Source organism: Odocoileus virginianus, chromosome 7 (genome assembly GCF_023699985.2).
Source record: "Odocoileus virginianus isolate 20LAN1187 ecotype Illinois chromosome 7, Ovbor_1.2, whole genome shotgun sequence".
Classification (NCBI taxonomy): Eukaryota; Metazoa; Chordata; class Mammalia; order Artiodactyla; family Cervidae; genus Odocoileus; species Odocoileus virginianus.
In genome coordinates, this window is record NC_069680.1 from 85,031,777 (window position 1) to 85,048,153 (window position 16,377).

At 46.5% G+C, this 16,377-nt stretch overlaps 1 protein-coding gene across 3 annotated transcripts in view; it reads right to left on the bottom strand.

Annotated features, from left to right (window-relative positions):
* TRIM67 (tripartite motif containing 67) overlaps positions 1 to 16,130 on the bottom strand; it is a 61,357-nt gene extending 45,227 nt beyond the window's left edge. For 2 of the 3 annotated variants that reach the window (XM_070471102.1, XM_070471100.1), the window contains exon 1: positions 14,175 to 16,130. In XM_070471102.1, the coding sequence (XP_070327203.1) occupies positions 14,175 to 15,215 (1,041 nt within the window). In that variant the 5' untranslated portion in view covers positions 15,216 to 16,130. The remainder of the gene's footprint in view (positions 1 to 14,174) is intronic. The other variant, XM_070471101.1, reaches the window with a different exon arrangement.
* Positions 16,131 to 16,377: the final 247 nt, after the last annotated feature.

The following is a 16,377-nucleotide window of genomic DNA, read 5'->3' on the forward strand; positions in this document are numbered from 1 at the left end:
AGATTGAAGGCAGGAGGAGAAGAGGACGACAGAGGATGAGAAGGTTGGATGGCATCACTGACTCAATGGATGTGAGTTTGAGTAAGCTCCGGGAGCTGGTGATGGACAGGGAGGCCTGGTGTGTTGCAGTCCATGGGGTGGCAAAGAGTCGGACACGACTGAGCGACTGAACTGAACTGAATTGCTAAGCTGTTTCCAACTCTTTGTGACCCCACGGACTGTAGCCTGCCAGGCTCTGCTGTCCTTGGAATAGTGGAGTGTGTTGTTGTTTCCTTCTCCAGGGGATCTTCCTGACCCAGCAATCAAACCTGCGTCTTCTGTGTCTCCTGCATTGTGGGTGGATTCTTTACCCACTGAGCCAGCTGGGAAGCCCATGTATGTGAGATATAAAGTTGATTAAATAAAGAGAACTGGTAAGTCTCTGTCACCCACAAAATAGCACTGACAGGTGTAAATAAGAAAAGTCCAGTTAGGTGGGATTTTACATTTAAAGCTGTTTAGCACATGAGTATGAGCGTCCAGGAGACTCTGAGAAAACCCAGCTGGTAGACAAGTAGACCAGGGCACAGCAAGCTTGTGCTTGCCTGAAGAAGGGCCAGAGACTGAAGAGTAATTCAGATCACGTTCCAGTGGTGGCATACCAGCCTGGGACAGGATGGCGGGTGCACAAACCCCTGGGCCGGAATTCCGACTTTGTCCTTGTACTAAGGCCATTCGCAGGGCAAAGCCAGGTGATTTTTTTTTTTTTTTAATTACCTATAACCCAAACTACCTCTTCATTGGGATCAGGCCAGCCCCAGTCACTGGCAACCATAATAGAATGGTCTTGGGGACAATCATGTCTGATGAGGACTTATCTTAGAGTTTTCTATTCATGGTCTGGCTTCCCTGGAGGCTCAGACAGTAAAGAAACTGCCTACAAGCAGGAGACCCAGGTTTGATCCCTGGGTCGGGAAGATCCCCTGAAACAGGGAATGGCAACCCACTCCAGTATTTTTGCCTGAAGAATCCCACAGACAAAGGAGCCTGGCAGGCTACAGTCCATAGGGTCACAAAGAGTTGGACATGACTGAGAGACTTTCACTATCCATGGTCAAATTATATAAAAAAAGAGACCACTCCCCTTTCCATTTGGATTCCTCCTTCCTTTCAAATCTCCGAATCCTCCCAACACTTTGAAACCTAACTCAGCTCCAATTCCCTCCGTGCAGCCTATCCTGCCATCTGCTGTTGATCTGACTCTGCTCTGCACCCATTTACACTTAGGGTTTAGTGCCAATTATCTGCACTCTGGGCTTCCCAGGTGGCACTAGTGGTAAAGAACCCGTCTGCCAATGCAGGAGACACAAGAAACTTGGGTTTGATCCCTGGGTTGGGAAGACCCCCTGTAGTAGGAAACGGAAACCTGCTCTGGTATTCTTGCCTGGAGAATCCCATGGGCAGAGGAGCCTGGTAGGCCACAGTCCACAGGGTCGCAAAAAGTCTGGCCTGACTCCGTGACTGAGCACAATAACACATCTGTGTTCTGGTGCTGTTCTTGACTTCTTGAGCGCAAGTGGAGAGACGGGCCCTTCTGTCCGTCTAAAAAACTAAAACTAATGACCAGTGCAAAATCACTCCTTTATCAACCTTTTCCCACGTTCCTTTCACTGCCGCCTTGCCCCTGCAAGTCTTTTCTCTCAGTTTCCTCACTTCTTTTTTGGCCCCCTCTCTCCTCTTAACTCAGCAAAGCTAATTGAGATGTTCAAAAGGTTTTTGCTGCCAAGTTTTACTAGCAAACTGGACAAACACAACAACCCAGGGAAAAAAAAGGAAAATTTACAAGAACCTTCAGAAGAATTATAGCCAGGCTATTTCTCGTCGTCTTCACTGAAATTTAAATGAAGCCAACAGCTAATCTTTCTTAGGCTCCCAAAGTAGCTATCCCCTTAAATGCCGCTTCTGGAATCCATTTATCCCATCATTCTCTCACCACTGTCTCGAGACCCAGAACATTTTCTGAGTCTCAGATGCTGTGTGGGTAATTTAAGTTCCGTCACTTTTATCAGAAGTGGTGTCATAGTTGTCAGTGTCCCTCATGTGTGAATATATGTTCATCCCTGGCGTTTGAAAGTAGGAACTTGGCTTTCAATATCTTTCTTAACACCTCACACAATGTTGTATATTTAAGTCTCTCCTTTCGATCCCTGGATAGGGAGGATCCCCTGGAGAAGGGCATGGTGACCCACTCCAGTAATCTTGCCTGGAGAATTTCAGGGACTGAGGAACCTGGAGGGCTTTGCATGGGGATGCAAAGAATTGGATGTGACTAACACTTTCACATTTTGTTTCCCTGCTGAAAAAACTCCTACTCATCATTCATGACTGCAGCTCAAGCACCATTTTCTCCTCAATCTCCCACTTGCTACCCTTCCCCTTCCCAATCTCCAGGCAGAATTAACTGCCTTTCCCCCCATCTTCTCTCATCAGTTTATTCACATGACAAATATGGCACTTATTCCACTTTTTAATATCAGTTGTACAAATATTACACGGGAGTAAAATTATCCTCTCCTCCAGTTGACTGTGAGCTCCCTGTAGCCTGTTTCAAGGGTATCTACAACCCTCAGCGCAGCCTGTGGGTTACGTAGGTGCCCAGTGAATGCCTATCCAATGGAGTGTTTCAGCTGCTTAATACGAAGCCGTGAGATGGTGTTTGTCCTCCCGTGCTGGGGGTGACACAAATGCACCCAGGAATGAAAGTCACCCTAACTATACTCATACTCATGACCGCACCACAGACATTCCACCACCATTGCCACCACCTTCACTATCAGCATCACTATCACAGGACCCAGAAAAACCCTGAAGTCTGTGCACCCCGAGTGAAACAAGGAGTTCTGAGAACCGGAGGAGCTTGGAGAAGTTACCCACAACGCATGCAAGCAGAGATCACTTGAGGAACTACCTGAATTTTGATTTAATCTTCCTGTTGGAAGATAATTTTTCTCTATTGTGTCTCTCCAAGTGTTGTCAGTGAGGCACTGATCGCTCTTTGTCCTCGGCGGTCCTTCCAAGGATGTTTGCAAAGACAACAACCTCGGAAACTGGACTTACTGTCTCCCTCTGGAGCAAAGAGCCCTGTGCCTAATGCCTTTTACCAAAGATCCAGCTTCCCTAAGCTCATGTTTCTCTTCTGTAAGGCAATTTACTGTGTGTGCCGACATCATCTGGCTATCTTCACATCACCTTGGGGGAACTGGGCTTAAGGAAATGGCACAAACATGCTGATACTCTAACTCTTGCTATTGCTGTGAGTAATAAAGTGTCTTCAATTCTCACCCAGGAGTTTCACGCCTCCTGTCCACATCCATGAACTGTGGCAAATGCATGTGTAAGCTTGGGCACAGGCTAAAATCTCAAATCTCTCATGTTCCTGACAGCCCCTCAGTGAGGTCTTCTGGCCTTAATGGGCCCTGACCTCCCCTCTGAGCATCTGCCCCTCCAAACAAGCTACAGGAGTGGAACCCTGCTGAACTATGTGGAAGACAAATATTCATCAGGAATAAGCTGCAAATACTTGTACAGGAAGCCAATTTGAGAGGTGATAATCACACCCTCCAAACAAGCTGAGATATGTGGTAATATTCACAGGAAAGTGGAATGATCCTGCAGTCAAGACCAGGCATAGTCATTCTGTAGTTTCTTTATTGTAAGGGACTGAAAGGGAGAAGGGAGCAGTCATGCATCCCAGTGCCTGGGAGGGTCCCTATTTCTTGTTCTGAACATTTTAAAACAGTATTTTGCTTTTGTAACAGTGACTGGGCACTGTTCAAAAGTAGAGGACTTTCTTAACAATATTTTCTGAAGCTTCCTTTTCTTTTTTGCTTTATTCAAGCAAGCCACTTGCTTGATTATTTATTAATCTATTTAGTTCAAAGGGGATTTAAGACAGCTTTCAAGGGTTAACAGAATTCAAGATCGCATTACTTAAAGAAAAACAAAGGATGCAGAATAAAATGGAGCTGGAAATGAGGTTCAAAATTTATAACATAAATTTCACACCAAATTGTATCTATTGTGTACACACCAAATATTTGGCTCTAAGCATTTTGGCAACCAAAAAGAAAAGTGAAATCTGACTTTGCATAATCTAAAGGATCTATTAGATTTTAAAAGGGAGAAATCTGTAGCTCAGAGCTGACTTGAAGGAGAGACGTGACAGTCCCCACAGGAAAAGACAAAGCCCTACCGGGACCCTTATCTCCTTCCAAATAAAAACCTTAAGCCACTGGGGACAAACAGCAAAACCTGTCCCTTTCCCCTACCACCCAAAACAAAGTGCAGACCCCACGGGGCTGAAAACAGGGAAAAGAAAAACACCAATCCTCCTGGAGCAGGTGCAGGAGATAGCCATGGGTCCAGGTGATTCAAGGCTTCCTACTGCTGGGGAAAGGCAGGACAACTGAGAAGATGCAGAGGAAAGATGAAAAGGGACTCATCTGTTGACTTGACACAGCCTAGGAAAGAATCAGCGAACTTAAAGAGAGATCAATAGAAACTAATGAAACTGTAACACAGAGACAAAAAGAATGATTAAAGGGAAAAGAACAGAGCATTCAAGAACTGTGGAACAATATCAAACAGTGTAACATACATGTAATTGGAATACCAGCAGTAAGAGAGAGAGGCAGAGAGCAGAGCAAACGAATAATCTGAAGATAATAGATGAGAATTTTCCAAAAATAGTAAAAGACATCAAACCATGAATCAAAGAAGCTCAGAGAATACTAAGCAGCATTCCGTTCAGTCGCTCAGATATGTCCAACTCTTTGCAACCCCATGGACTGTAGCACGCCCAGCTTCCCTGTCCTTCACCATCTCCCAGAGCTTGCTCAAACATGTCCATCGAGTCAATGATGCCATCCAACCATCTCATCCTCTGGTCATCCCCTTCTCTTCCTGCCTTCAATCTTTCCCAGCAACAGGGTCTTTTCCAAGCAGCATATGAATGCACAAACTTCTCTCCATTTCTGGACTTTCCTGGTAGTCCAGTGGTTAAGAATCCACCTGCCAATGCAGGGGACATGGGTTCGATCCCTGTTCAGGGAAGATTCCACATGCTGTGGGGCAACTAAGCCCATGCACCACAACTGCTAAGCCCACTGCACCTCAGCTACTGAAGCCCATGCTCCTAGAGGCCATGCTCCTAGGGCCTGTGCTCCACAACAAGAGAAGCCGCCACAATGAGAAGCCTGCACGCCACAGCTAGAGAGGAGCCCCCGCTCGTCACAACTAGAGACAGCCCATGCGCAGCAATGAAGACCAAGTACAAACAAACAAAAATAACTTCTCCCCATTTCTGCCGCCTTCCTCCTAGTTCAAGTCCATATTTATGGTCCAAGTGACTCCCATTGCCTCTAAGTGGTCTTCCTTCCTCGGCTCTTAGCCCCTTACCACACATTTTCCAACTGCAGTAAGAAAAATCTTTAAAAAAATAAACATCACTCCTCAGCTTAAAGTCCCCCAATCCTCTCCCTTTGCATTTAACATAAAATCACATATGTTCCCCACACCTTCTGGATCCTGTCTGTATCTGCTCCTGCCACTTATCCACTTTTCATGTACTCTAAAGGTTCTTGGGTCTTGCTTTCCCTGTGAAGTGAGCTGTCTTCAGAACTGTGCTGGGCTGGTTACTTCTCAACCAGCCTAGCACATTTTTTACTTCCATCATAGTACTTATTATTACCAGAAATTTATCCAGTGTATTTACTTGTTTATGCACATGTTGATTTTCTCTCTCCTGTGACTAGATCTCTGCTCTTGGGAGGAAAAAACATGCCCTTCCGTGGCCTTGGTGCTTACAGTGGTCCATGGCGTGATGCTGGCATTGAAGATTTCAGTGTTGATTGAATAAGCAACTAGGTCATTTGGAGAATAAATACATATTAATGGCTTAGGTTCAGAGGAAGGAATTATAGGTCAAGAGGCGTCATCAACTTTTAAGTTATCCTCAGTGAGTTCTAGAGATGACTTTTAGTCATGTGGGTACACAGCTCGGCTGAGAGGTAGCCAGACATTTGATAACACATGACTTACAGAGTGATGTTAGCCACAATTCTTTGCTTCAAAGAGGACTGTTATTTCTGATTATTCATATTTTATTGGTTTTCTGGTTTTATAGATATCACCCAGAATATATAGATATCAAATTATAAGGAAGAATTTGGAGACTGGAAAAGTACAATTATTTGCCTAAATTTCCTAACACAACCTTGACCTATTTTTTAAAATGATGCACTGTCTGGACATGTTTTTCAGATGCCATGTGACCAAGGCCCAGATTCTCCTGCTGGATGGGTGCTGGAGGGGTCTAGATTCCAGTCTCTTCTACCTGTCATTTAGACTCCCCCACCTCACCAGTTCCTGTCTCTTGTGGATCCTTCCCTATTCTCTCTTTCCTGCAAACCACTTCTTCCTTCCGTAGCCACATGAAAAATGAAGAGACAGAGCTATTTGATCTTTTAAATTTCCTCCAGCACTCAAATTCTTTTATCCTATTTGTTCTAAAGAAGATGCACTGTCTCCTTCTCACCCTTTTATCTCCCTTTTCTGTAGCCCATTGCAGTCAAATGAGGGTGGGGTTGTGCCCCATGCGCGGCTCCACTTTCTAGATTGGGTGTCTGCCAACCCTTTATTTTTTCCCATTCCTAATGACTCTTTAGGGGATGCCATAGGCCACCTGTTTTTGTTCAGATACACAAAGTATTCTGTTACATTTTTGTAGTCAATCGAAAGGGACAAAGGAGGAAACTTGATCATCATTTTACAGAATCAGTTCACAAATTGCTGTGCAATTGTGACAATCCCCTCAACCTCGCTGTTCCTCATCTGCAAAGGAGGAGGCTGGAGTTACGATCTCTGCTAGGAAACAGCCTACCCTGGAAAATGGAAATTCTAAGCAGGGAGGAGTGAATTCATGAGAGCCCCACAATATCTGCTTGGATTTTCTACTCCTCCTTTGGGTTTCATGATTCTGAGAGTTCCAACCTCCCTCAATCTTTGGGCAGGCCCTTCAAAACTGCCTAAAGAGTGGATAAAGCACCCTCTTTGCTTCTTTATAGAAGGACTGAGACACAAACCCAAACAAAACCCAGATACACAAACAGCAGTGTTTCTGTTCAGACAGGGAAAGCAGTGAAGATCATCTGTCTGAAGTTCCCTTCTCATGAGACACCTATGGTCTGGCTCGGGAGGGCTCAGACAGCACCACGACCCTCAGAGCTTCCTGCCTATCTCTGGCTTAGGTGGTTTTTGAGCACCACACTGCCTCCCTCCTAGCACCCAGAATCTGATGAGCTTGAAGATTCCCAGGGTAATTAAGACTCTGGTGCAAACCTCTCAGCCCCCCTAGAGTCCCCATCACACTGCTTCTCAGATGATGTGCACAGGGCGTTGGGCCCAGAGCCCTTGAGCCCCCAGAGTATTCCCATCAGGGCTTCTCAGACTTGAACACCTGTCTGGATTGACTAGGGAAGTTGCTGAATTCAAATCATGAGTCAGTGTCTGAGGCGGGTCTCAAGATTCCACATTTCCAGCAAGCGCCCAGGGCTGCCTTTGCTCTGAAGACCACTCTTTGAGTCAAGAGGTCCAAGTCTAGAAGCTGGCACTTTTTTCCCCCCCATAAATAGCCAGACAGTAAATAATTTTGGCTTTGCAGGCTATAGATCTCTGGTTGCGACTACCTAATTCTACCAAAAGCAACCAAAGCCCAAAGAAGCCACAGACAGAATGTAAGCAAATGAGCATGGCTGAGTCCTAGGAAAACTTTACTTACAGAAACAGGCAGTATGCCAGCATGTCAGCCCCTCTAATCTGTCTCAGAGATTAGGAGATCTCTCCTTTCTAAAACAATCTATCTCACTGGCATCTACAAGCAAGCTCCTGTCTCCACCAATGTAGATCCAGATCCAGGACATCCCACTGCAGGCTGAAAATAGAACACCTTAGCCATGGAGTGACCACCAGTAGTACACTAGGAAATACATTCTTCTGTAGTAATCTGGGGTTGTCCTTTCACAGTCTCTAAGGTCCTTCTCAATTCTCCTGAGACCCCATCCTCCATAAATAGTCTTCAAAGAGAAGAGAAAGCAATTCAAGTTTATGGATTCTTGCTTCTTCTCAAACACAATTTTGTTTTTCAGATGTATGGAATGATGAGGAAAGAAGACACTTCAAAGCTTGTAACACAGGGGTTCTTTCTAATAGCTGTTCCTGAATTACTGACCTGCCTGGAATTAAATCCAAGCATGAGGCAGGCTACAGCCCTGGTAGCTTTAAAGACAGTGGTGATGTTAACACAGAGGGTGGTTTCAGAAGATGATGCAGCCTCTGCTTATCAGAGTCAGCTCGTGTTCCCAGGTGCTTAGCAGTTTTGCCATTGGTTCTTAGCCAGTCTGGGACTGGTGGAACAGAAGCCAGCCTATGCAATCATTTCCCAGAGCTCCAGAGTTGGTGAAAGATTCAACATTTCAAACAATCCACTTTTCCACTCAGATTGTGTATATTTCCATGCTACATGCTCTGACAGCTCTGAGAGATTTCTGTTAAGTAACTCTCAGCTTGCAGTAATTAGCCAGAAAGCTGGAAACTTCAGACCTCCCAGAAGATTTTTGCCAAACACGTCTCTTCACCTAAATCTCTTTTCCCCCTTTCAATCCCACTGAAAAATGCCTTAGATGGGCCCTGAAGACTTGATCTTTTCATGGGCCTTAATTCAAGAGAGGATAGGTAGTGCTACTGGAAAAGAATCTGCCTGCTGATGCAGGAGACCTAAGAGGCTCGGGTTCGATCCCTGGGTTGGGAAGATTCCTTGGAGGAGGGCATGGCAACCCACTCCAGTATTCTTGCCTGGAGAATCCCATGGACAGAGGAGCCTGGAGGGATATGGTCCGTAGGGTTACAAAGTTGGACACTACTGAAGTGACTTAGCACACATGCACGTATTTAAGCATTAGTTATGCATATTAAACCAGTTTTTGAGGGCAGACCAGTAGTTATAAAAATCTAGATACTGTGATCCTCTTTAAAAATAGTTCTAATAATAATGTAATGAAAATAGCAAACAACGGTTACTAGAAACAAGACAATCCACCTCATTGTTTTCCTTCATGGTCCTTGTCAACATGAATTAAAAAATTTTAATATAATTTTTGCTACTGGGAGAAAAGATAGGTATGAACTTTATGGAAAGCAATTTGGCAACATTAATCAGATGTCTGAAAGCCATATCTCCTTTGATATAGCAGCTCCATGTTTAGAAATTTAACTTAAGGTGATTATTAAGGTTATAGGCATAGATTTAACTTGAAAAATATTCCTATCAGCAAAAGACTGAAAACACCTGGATAAAGTCCAGCATCAAAGTGTGGATACATCCTTACAATGGAATAACATGCAGCTGTCCAAAATGATGTACATAAATTGATTGGAAAGATATTCATACTGTATTGTTAAAGAAAAAAAAGATAATTATAAAATAAATATATAATAGAATTCTATTCAATGTATGACAAAATCCACTGCAATGTTGTAAAGTAATTAGCCTCCAACTAATAAAAATAAATGAAAAAAAAAATAAAGTTCTGAAAGAACTAAAAATAAATAAATATATATATATATATGTATATATATATATATAATAGAATTCTAGAAGAAAAAAACTCCAAAATGTTAGAATTTTTTTTTCTCAGCAAATTGAAATTTGGGGATGATACTTAATTTCTACATCTCTACACCTGTAATTCTAATGCTTAACAAAGAGCATGTGTTCCCTGTGTTATAATGTACTACAAATATTCTAATAAATATATTTATGATCATATACAATTATGATTACATGTTCTGCTTTTGTCATTTATGTGTTATCTTTTAATGGAGAAAGTCTTTCCTCTGAGGCTTTAAAGTTTAAATCCCATTCTTTATCTCTTCTGTAAAAATAAGGTAGGACCAGGCTGCTGAGGAGCCTGGCAGATCCTTGGGACATGGCAGTAACCTGAAGTCCTGTCTTTCCTGTGATTTTCAGACCTTACTGTCTCCTTTGCTCTTATGAAATGCTGACTCATTGGGAACAGTAGTCCTGGGGTACAATGAGATTTTGTTTTGATTCTCTATTGTCCATGGTCCTCAAAAGGCTTCTGAAGAAGGGCTTATCCAGCAGTCCCTACCTCAGTTCAGGAATCAACTTGTACCCATTTTAATTCAGAGTCCTGCACTCAGCAGGAATTACAGTGGCTGCTGATATTCTGGGACATGTCACACTAGGAAGAGGTTCATCCCACAGTGACCCTCTCCTAGTTTCAGGAGAATTAGAATTCCACCCAATAGCAAAAAGACAGAAGCTGTCATGGAAAGCCTCCCTTCTTTGTCCTATCTTTTGCACTGTATTCTTCTTCACCTCAGATTCTTTGAAATGATTAAGCCTCTCCCTGCAGAATCATTTAAAAATGTGTTTGACCAAGACCTGAAGTGTTTACACTGTTTTTGAGAGGTGATAATCGACCTTGTTTCAAAATAGATTTCAGTGTCACTTACATGTCTCTTTGCCTAAGAATCACTAATTAGATGGCAAGCTCCAGTCGCACTAGAGAGGAATTAAAGCTTTGATTAAGGCTTCTCTAGTCATAGGGATATTAGAGAAATATTTCTGTCCTGATTCTAGTTCTGGTAGTGTACCAAGATCATCATGGGTCCTGGAATTTTCAGACTATGACAGCGACGACGATGACAATAAAATCCAGAGACTTTAATGAGTTTTACTAAAGAACTCAGACAGCCACGGTGGGGGTGTGAAATTGAGTGTATCTTTCAAAAGTAGTCCTCTAGGCACTTTCCTGGCAGTCCAGCGATTAAGACTTTGCCTTCCAGAGCATGGGGTTTGATCCCTGGTCAGGGATCCCATGTGCCTCAGGGCCAAAAAACCAAAACATAAAACAGAAGCAATATTGTAACAAATAATGACTTTAAAAATGCTCCACATGATAAAAATAATCTTAAAAACAAACAAACAAAAGTAGCCACCTTCACAGCTCAAAACGGTCTAGATCTAGATGCCTGCTCACAAAGCAAGATCGAACTTTCCACCAGGGCTCCCTCTGTTATCTTTTCTTTAGATTTCCAACCCCTAGTGAGATGATAAGGAGCACGTAATGATATCCCGTTCCATAGAAAAACAGCACCTGGTGAAAGAGAATGGCAGGACTTCTTCTCATTCTTGAAAAGAAGTTTTCACAAAAGTATCTCATAGAATTCTTTCTTTACCTAGGAGTATGTCTTAGCTCCCTGAAGATGTGATATTAAATTGAGACACTTAGATTCTGCATAGGTGTGTTTTCCACAGATAACTGTCCCACTCTATTAAGCAAATATCATGTATTCTTTTCATATTTCTTCAGATAGGAATGTTGTAAAACTGCTGTTGACACCAAATCAAGATGACCAGTGTTTTCCCTGCATGATCTTGATTCTTGAAACCATTGCTTGTTATCCAACTCACTTTTCCAGATAAGAGACTTAATCTTTTAAGATTGCAGATTCACCTCAACTCATTTTGGTTTCCACTCTACACTAAGCCAAAAATTTGGGTGGCAACATCCGAAATTAGTTCTAGCTATCTAAGCTGTGAAGATTTACCAGCTTGTAAATCTGAATGTGAACCTTTTCTTGATAATTGAGTATAACCTCTTTATTTGTAAAACAATGTCTCTTCACTTGAAAGATAAAATAAGCAAGGCAGCTACAATCACTGTAAAGTGATATGCAACAAAATGTCACACGAACAACTCACTGGAGTGGACATTCTCATTTAGCTCGAAGCTATTTTAGGACTCAACATGCTACCAATTCGTGTTTTCTCCAGATTACCAAGTCACTGTGGTCAAAATAAGAGCTTTATGTTGTTGCCCTGTAGATTTCTGCAAGTTTAGTGCTTTTAAGGATTAGGACTATAATTCGGCCAGCCATGTCTGACTCTTTGTGACCCCATGGATTGTAGCCTGCCAGACTCCTCCTTGGAATTCTCCAGGCAAGAATACTGGAGTGGGTAGCCATTCCCTTCTCCAGGGGATCTTCACAAGCCAGGGAGCAAACCTGGATCTCCTGCATTGCAAGCAGATTTTTTACCATGTGAGCCACCAGGAAAGCTCATGATAATAATAGTAATAATAATAATAATAATATATTGGTTACTGTGAGTTAGGTACTGTGCTAGAGGGTAAACATACAGTATTATACTTAACCTAACAACAATTATCTGAGTTAGACATTATTCAGTGGGTTTAAAATTGTGCCTAAATGTTTATAGCAAGTGAATTACAAACTCTGAGAGTTGGATCTAGGTCTGTGTAGCTTACAACATGGTTTCTCTCAGAGACATGAGAAATAGAATATTTCAACACACAAAGATGTCACAGTCACCAGCAACTACAGCCACCATGGATGGTGAGCTGGTGAACTCCGAGGGGATTCAGGAAGGAAAGAATGCCAGCCATCTAGTAGCCATCACTGCAGCCACTCCCTATGGTGAGCCTTGAGGAAACTAAGGATGTGAAGAAAACACAGGAAATTGGCCCCCAATAGCTAGGTGATATCAAAGGAATGATTTTAGTGAGCCCAGACTCTTGCATCTTCCTATATATAGAAAAGCCCTAAATTCCTCAACTTGGGTTATCTGGTTTTCTTTAATTAATAATAATCTTTTGATATCCAGACTTGCACTTGTTTGCAAAATTTCTGTATAACCTGGCTCCTCCCATCACCTCCTTGGAGCAGTTCTCTCAGGGTTTCTTGAGCTGCTGCCTCCTGGACATGAAGTTCTAAAAATTTCCACTGAATAAAACATAACTCTCAACTTTTAGGTTGTGAATATTTTCAAGTCCACAGACAGCATTGATATTTTTATGGGTTATTGTTTTGATGGAGGTTGTCTGTGCACTGTAGGCTATTTAGCAGCTTCTTGGCCTCTAACCCAGAGGCCAGGAGCAAATTCCTAAGTGTGATAACCAAAACTGTCTCCAGACATTGGCAGTGTCCTAGAAGGAGAGTGAAATTGTTCCCAGATGAGAATCACTGCTCTAGAATTAGAGATTTGACTCCAGAGTTCTCTTTTCAGGCCTATAATGCAGATTTCTCTCTCCAAGGTGGATTTCTGAAGTGTTCCTAATTTTTTCTCTTTGAAAATGTTGATTTACAGAAATAACTGGCACATCGTCGCAGAAATTGTATAGCAACTGTATGTAATAAACCTATAGTGTAAACGGTTGCCCCCTTCTCTCCCACCTATGCTCTCCTTTCTGTCTGTTTCCAGTTGGGTGATGTGAGAGAACCACGGGGAGTTGCCCTATTTCCCTGTGTTTTTCCTCCTCTATCAGAATACACATTTCCTGCTGGGCTCTTTGGAGACCTCCTGCTTCTCTGCGGGGCAAGAGTTTACTGGAAAGAGGACGTTGAAAGATAAACATACAAATTTGCAGTTGGAATCTCTGAACAAGGAGCCTGGATCACTGACCTCAGCAGTGAGTCCAGTTGCTCAGCCTGGCCTTTGATTAGGAAATTAAGGTGAATGTGTGTTAGAAAAACTGACCTCACTCATGCCTTGGGATCTGATCAAGGGCCTCACCTGATTTCGACGGCTTTTCTCCTTCTGTGTCAGATATGCAGATACATTGGCAGCCACAGGTGTATGCAAGTTGCCTGTTAGAGGCTGTTCCTTCCCACTAGGGAGGTGGCATCCCCAGGCAAGTCCCCGGGAAGATGGCTTAAAGCAGCCTGAAGATGAGTGTGCCTCGCTGTCTTCCTAAGAGCTGACTCTGCAACCCTGCCACACTTCCATCACCCAGAGTCCCAGGAAGAGAAAGTCTCTCTATAAATCCAGGTGCCATAAACCCAGAGGGGTCATCAATGTAACCTATTAGTCAACTTTAGGAGTGAAAGAGTCCTGCGACCTGCCTCTGCATTCTGGATGACTTTTGGGGAGACTCAAAACAGCCTCAAGGGGGAGGGGACCTAGTGTGTCATCTTTCCATTCCCTTCCCATTTCCAACACCAGCCCAGAGTACTTGGAGTTCATTTAGCCAACGGGAGGGGGCACCCTTTTCTTTGCACCCGTGGTCCGCGTGCCCCGCCCGGCGGGCGCTCACCTTGTGCTGTTTCCACATGGCCCCCAGGGGCTTCACCTCGTGCTTGCTGTGCCGGCCTTCCTCCAGGCACAGGTAGCACACCGGGGTTCGGCAGCCTAAGCAGTACATGCTGTAGTTCTCCATCTCGTGTTCGGGGCACGTAGGGTACTTGCGGGCGGTGCTGCCCCCCGCCGCTCCGGCTGCGCTGGCTCCGGGGCTCTTGCAGCCGCCACTTCCGCTGGAGGCGCCCTGGACAGAGCTCGGGGACCCGGAGGCGACCTCGGAGGGCGCGGGCGGCGGCGGCGGCTGCACCAGGCGATGCTTAGCGAAGGGTCCCCGGGATGGATGGCACTTGAGCTGGCAGGCAGCGCAGTAGAGCACGTCACACTGCTCGCAGAGCGTAGCGGCCGGCTCCGGCGGGGTGCGGTCGCACAGCTGGCAGATGGCCACCGCAGCCGCTGCGGACGCCCCCGGCGCCGCCCCGCGGCCCTGCTGATACCGCTGCACGATAGCCTCCAGCAGTCGGTTGCGCTGGAAGCCGCGCAGGCCGCGGTGGTCCAGGGAGGCGCTGCGGTGGCACTGCGGACACGTGATGGAGCTCGAGGACGAGGAGAGCGAGGAGCAGGCGGCGCCCCGAGCAGCGGCGGCGGAGGAGCCGGGAGGCGCCGGCACCATGGGCAGCACGCGAACCCCGTTTGGGGACTTGAGGCTCGGGGTGTAAGAGCCGTATCCGCTGTCTGTCTCACTGTACAAGCTCAGCTTGTCCGCGTGGTCGCTGCCGCCCCCCGCACCGCCGCCCAGGCCGCCAGCTGCGCTTCCACCCGCGCCGCTGCACGCCGGGCCAGCAGCCGCCTCCTGGTCTAGAGGGGGCGCGGCGGCGGCGCTTGCGGACAGCGCCGAGCCCCGAGAATGCAGAAGCGGCGGGGGCAGGTGTTGCTCACCGTCCGGGGTCTGCACCGCGATGGTACGAGCACAAGGCAGGCAGACATTGTGGGAACACGGCAAGATGATGGGCTCCCGAAACAGGGAGCCGCACACTGGGCACTTCAGCTCCTCCTCCATCGCTGCGCCGGCGGAGAACTGCTCAGGGTGGAAGGTGGAATGGCCCAAGCTCCGGAGACGGGCAGAGGAGAATAAGTAAGGTTAGCACCAATGAGATGGGAGGAGGGAGCATCACACGGGCAAGACTACTTTGCAACCCGTGGGCACGCCCCTCTCTGTGTCCTGGGGCCACCGCCCATAGACGATTCGGTGAGGGGGAAGAGGTAAAAGAGGGTTCTCACCTCCTGCCCGCGACGCTCCTGCACCAGAGGCTTCAACCTGCGGCCAGAGTCCGGGGCCGTTCGGCTGCCCTCGCGGTGGCCGGCGAGAATATTTAGGTGATGAGTCAGCACTAGCGCCGCCGCCGGCAGCAGCGGGCGTCTCCTCTCCACATCAGGACCAGCTGCTGGGTTGCGGATCGCTAGGTCTCCCGTTTCAGCCCCTCGGTTCCAGGTTCCAGTGGGCAGCTGTCCAGGGGCCCCCTTTGCCCTCGCCCCGCCCCTAATCCGGGCGATCTGTGAGAAGGCGGGCGAGCAGGCAGCTTGGCCTTGGGGCTGGGTTCAGCACCACGAGGCGACGGACAGCGCCCGGGAACCAAAGGTGCCTCTCGAGCTTCTCTGGTCCCAGCGGCCTCCACCTGCCGGGTCTCCGCGCCAGCGACTAGCTCCGGCGGCCGTGCCGGCCTGGAGACCTTCTCTCACCTCCCTCTCCGGCCGCTGCTGCCGCCGGCCGAGCGCGCCCTGGGGCTCTCTCTCCCCGAGGGCAGGATTGACCCGCCGCTTCGGTTCGCAGCCTCTGCTCCTGCGGCGCCTCTGACCTTGGCCGCGCGACGCTGCAACCAGCGGGCGGAGGGCGAGCGCCCGCCTGGCTCGGGAATCCCCTCTCGTCTCCCTCCCCGCGCAGCCTCCTCCCGACGCCGCGCGCCCAGGAGTTGTAATTTCCAGAGCAGAGAGTAGTGATCGGGAGGAGGGGAGGAGGAGGGAGGCGGAGTCTGCTCGGCGAATGAGGACTCGTCTCTTGCTGCTAGGGGAGGCAAGGGACAATTTTAAGGGTTCGCAGAGAGGATCATTGTTAATAACAATCTATTATTCGGATGGAAATTGCATCTTGAATTAGTACGACGACCCGTCCCGTCCCGTCCCTGCCATCATCTCCCCTGCCCATTCCCCCTTACTCCCACCCG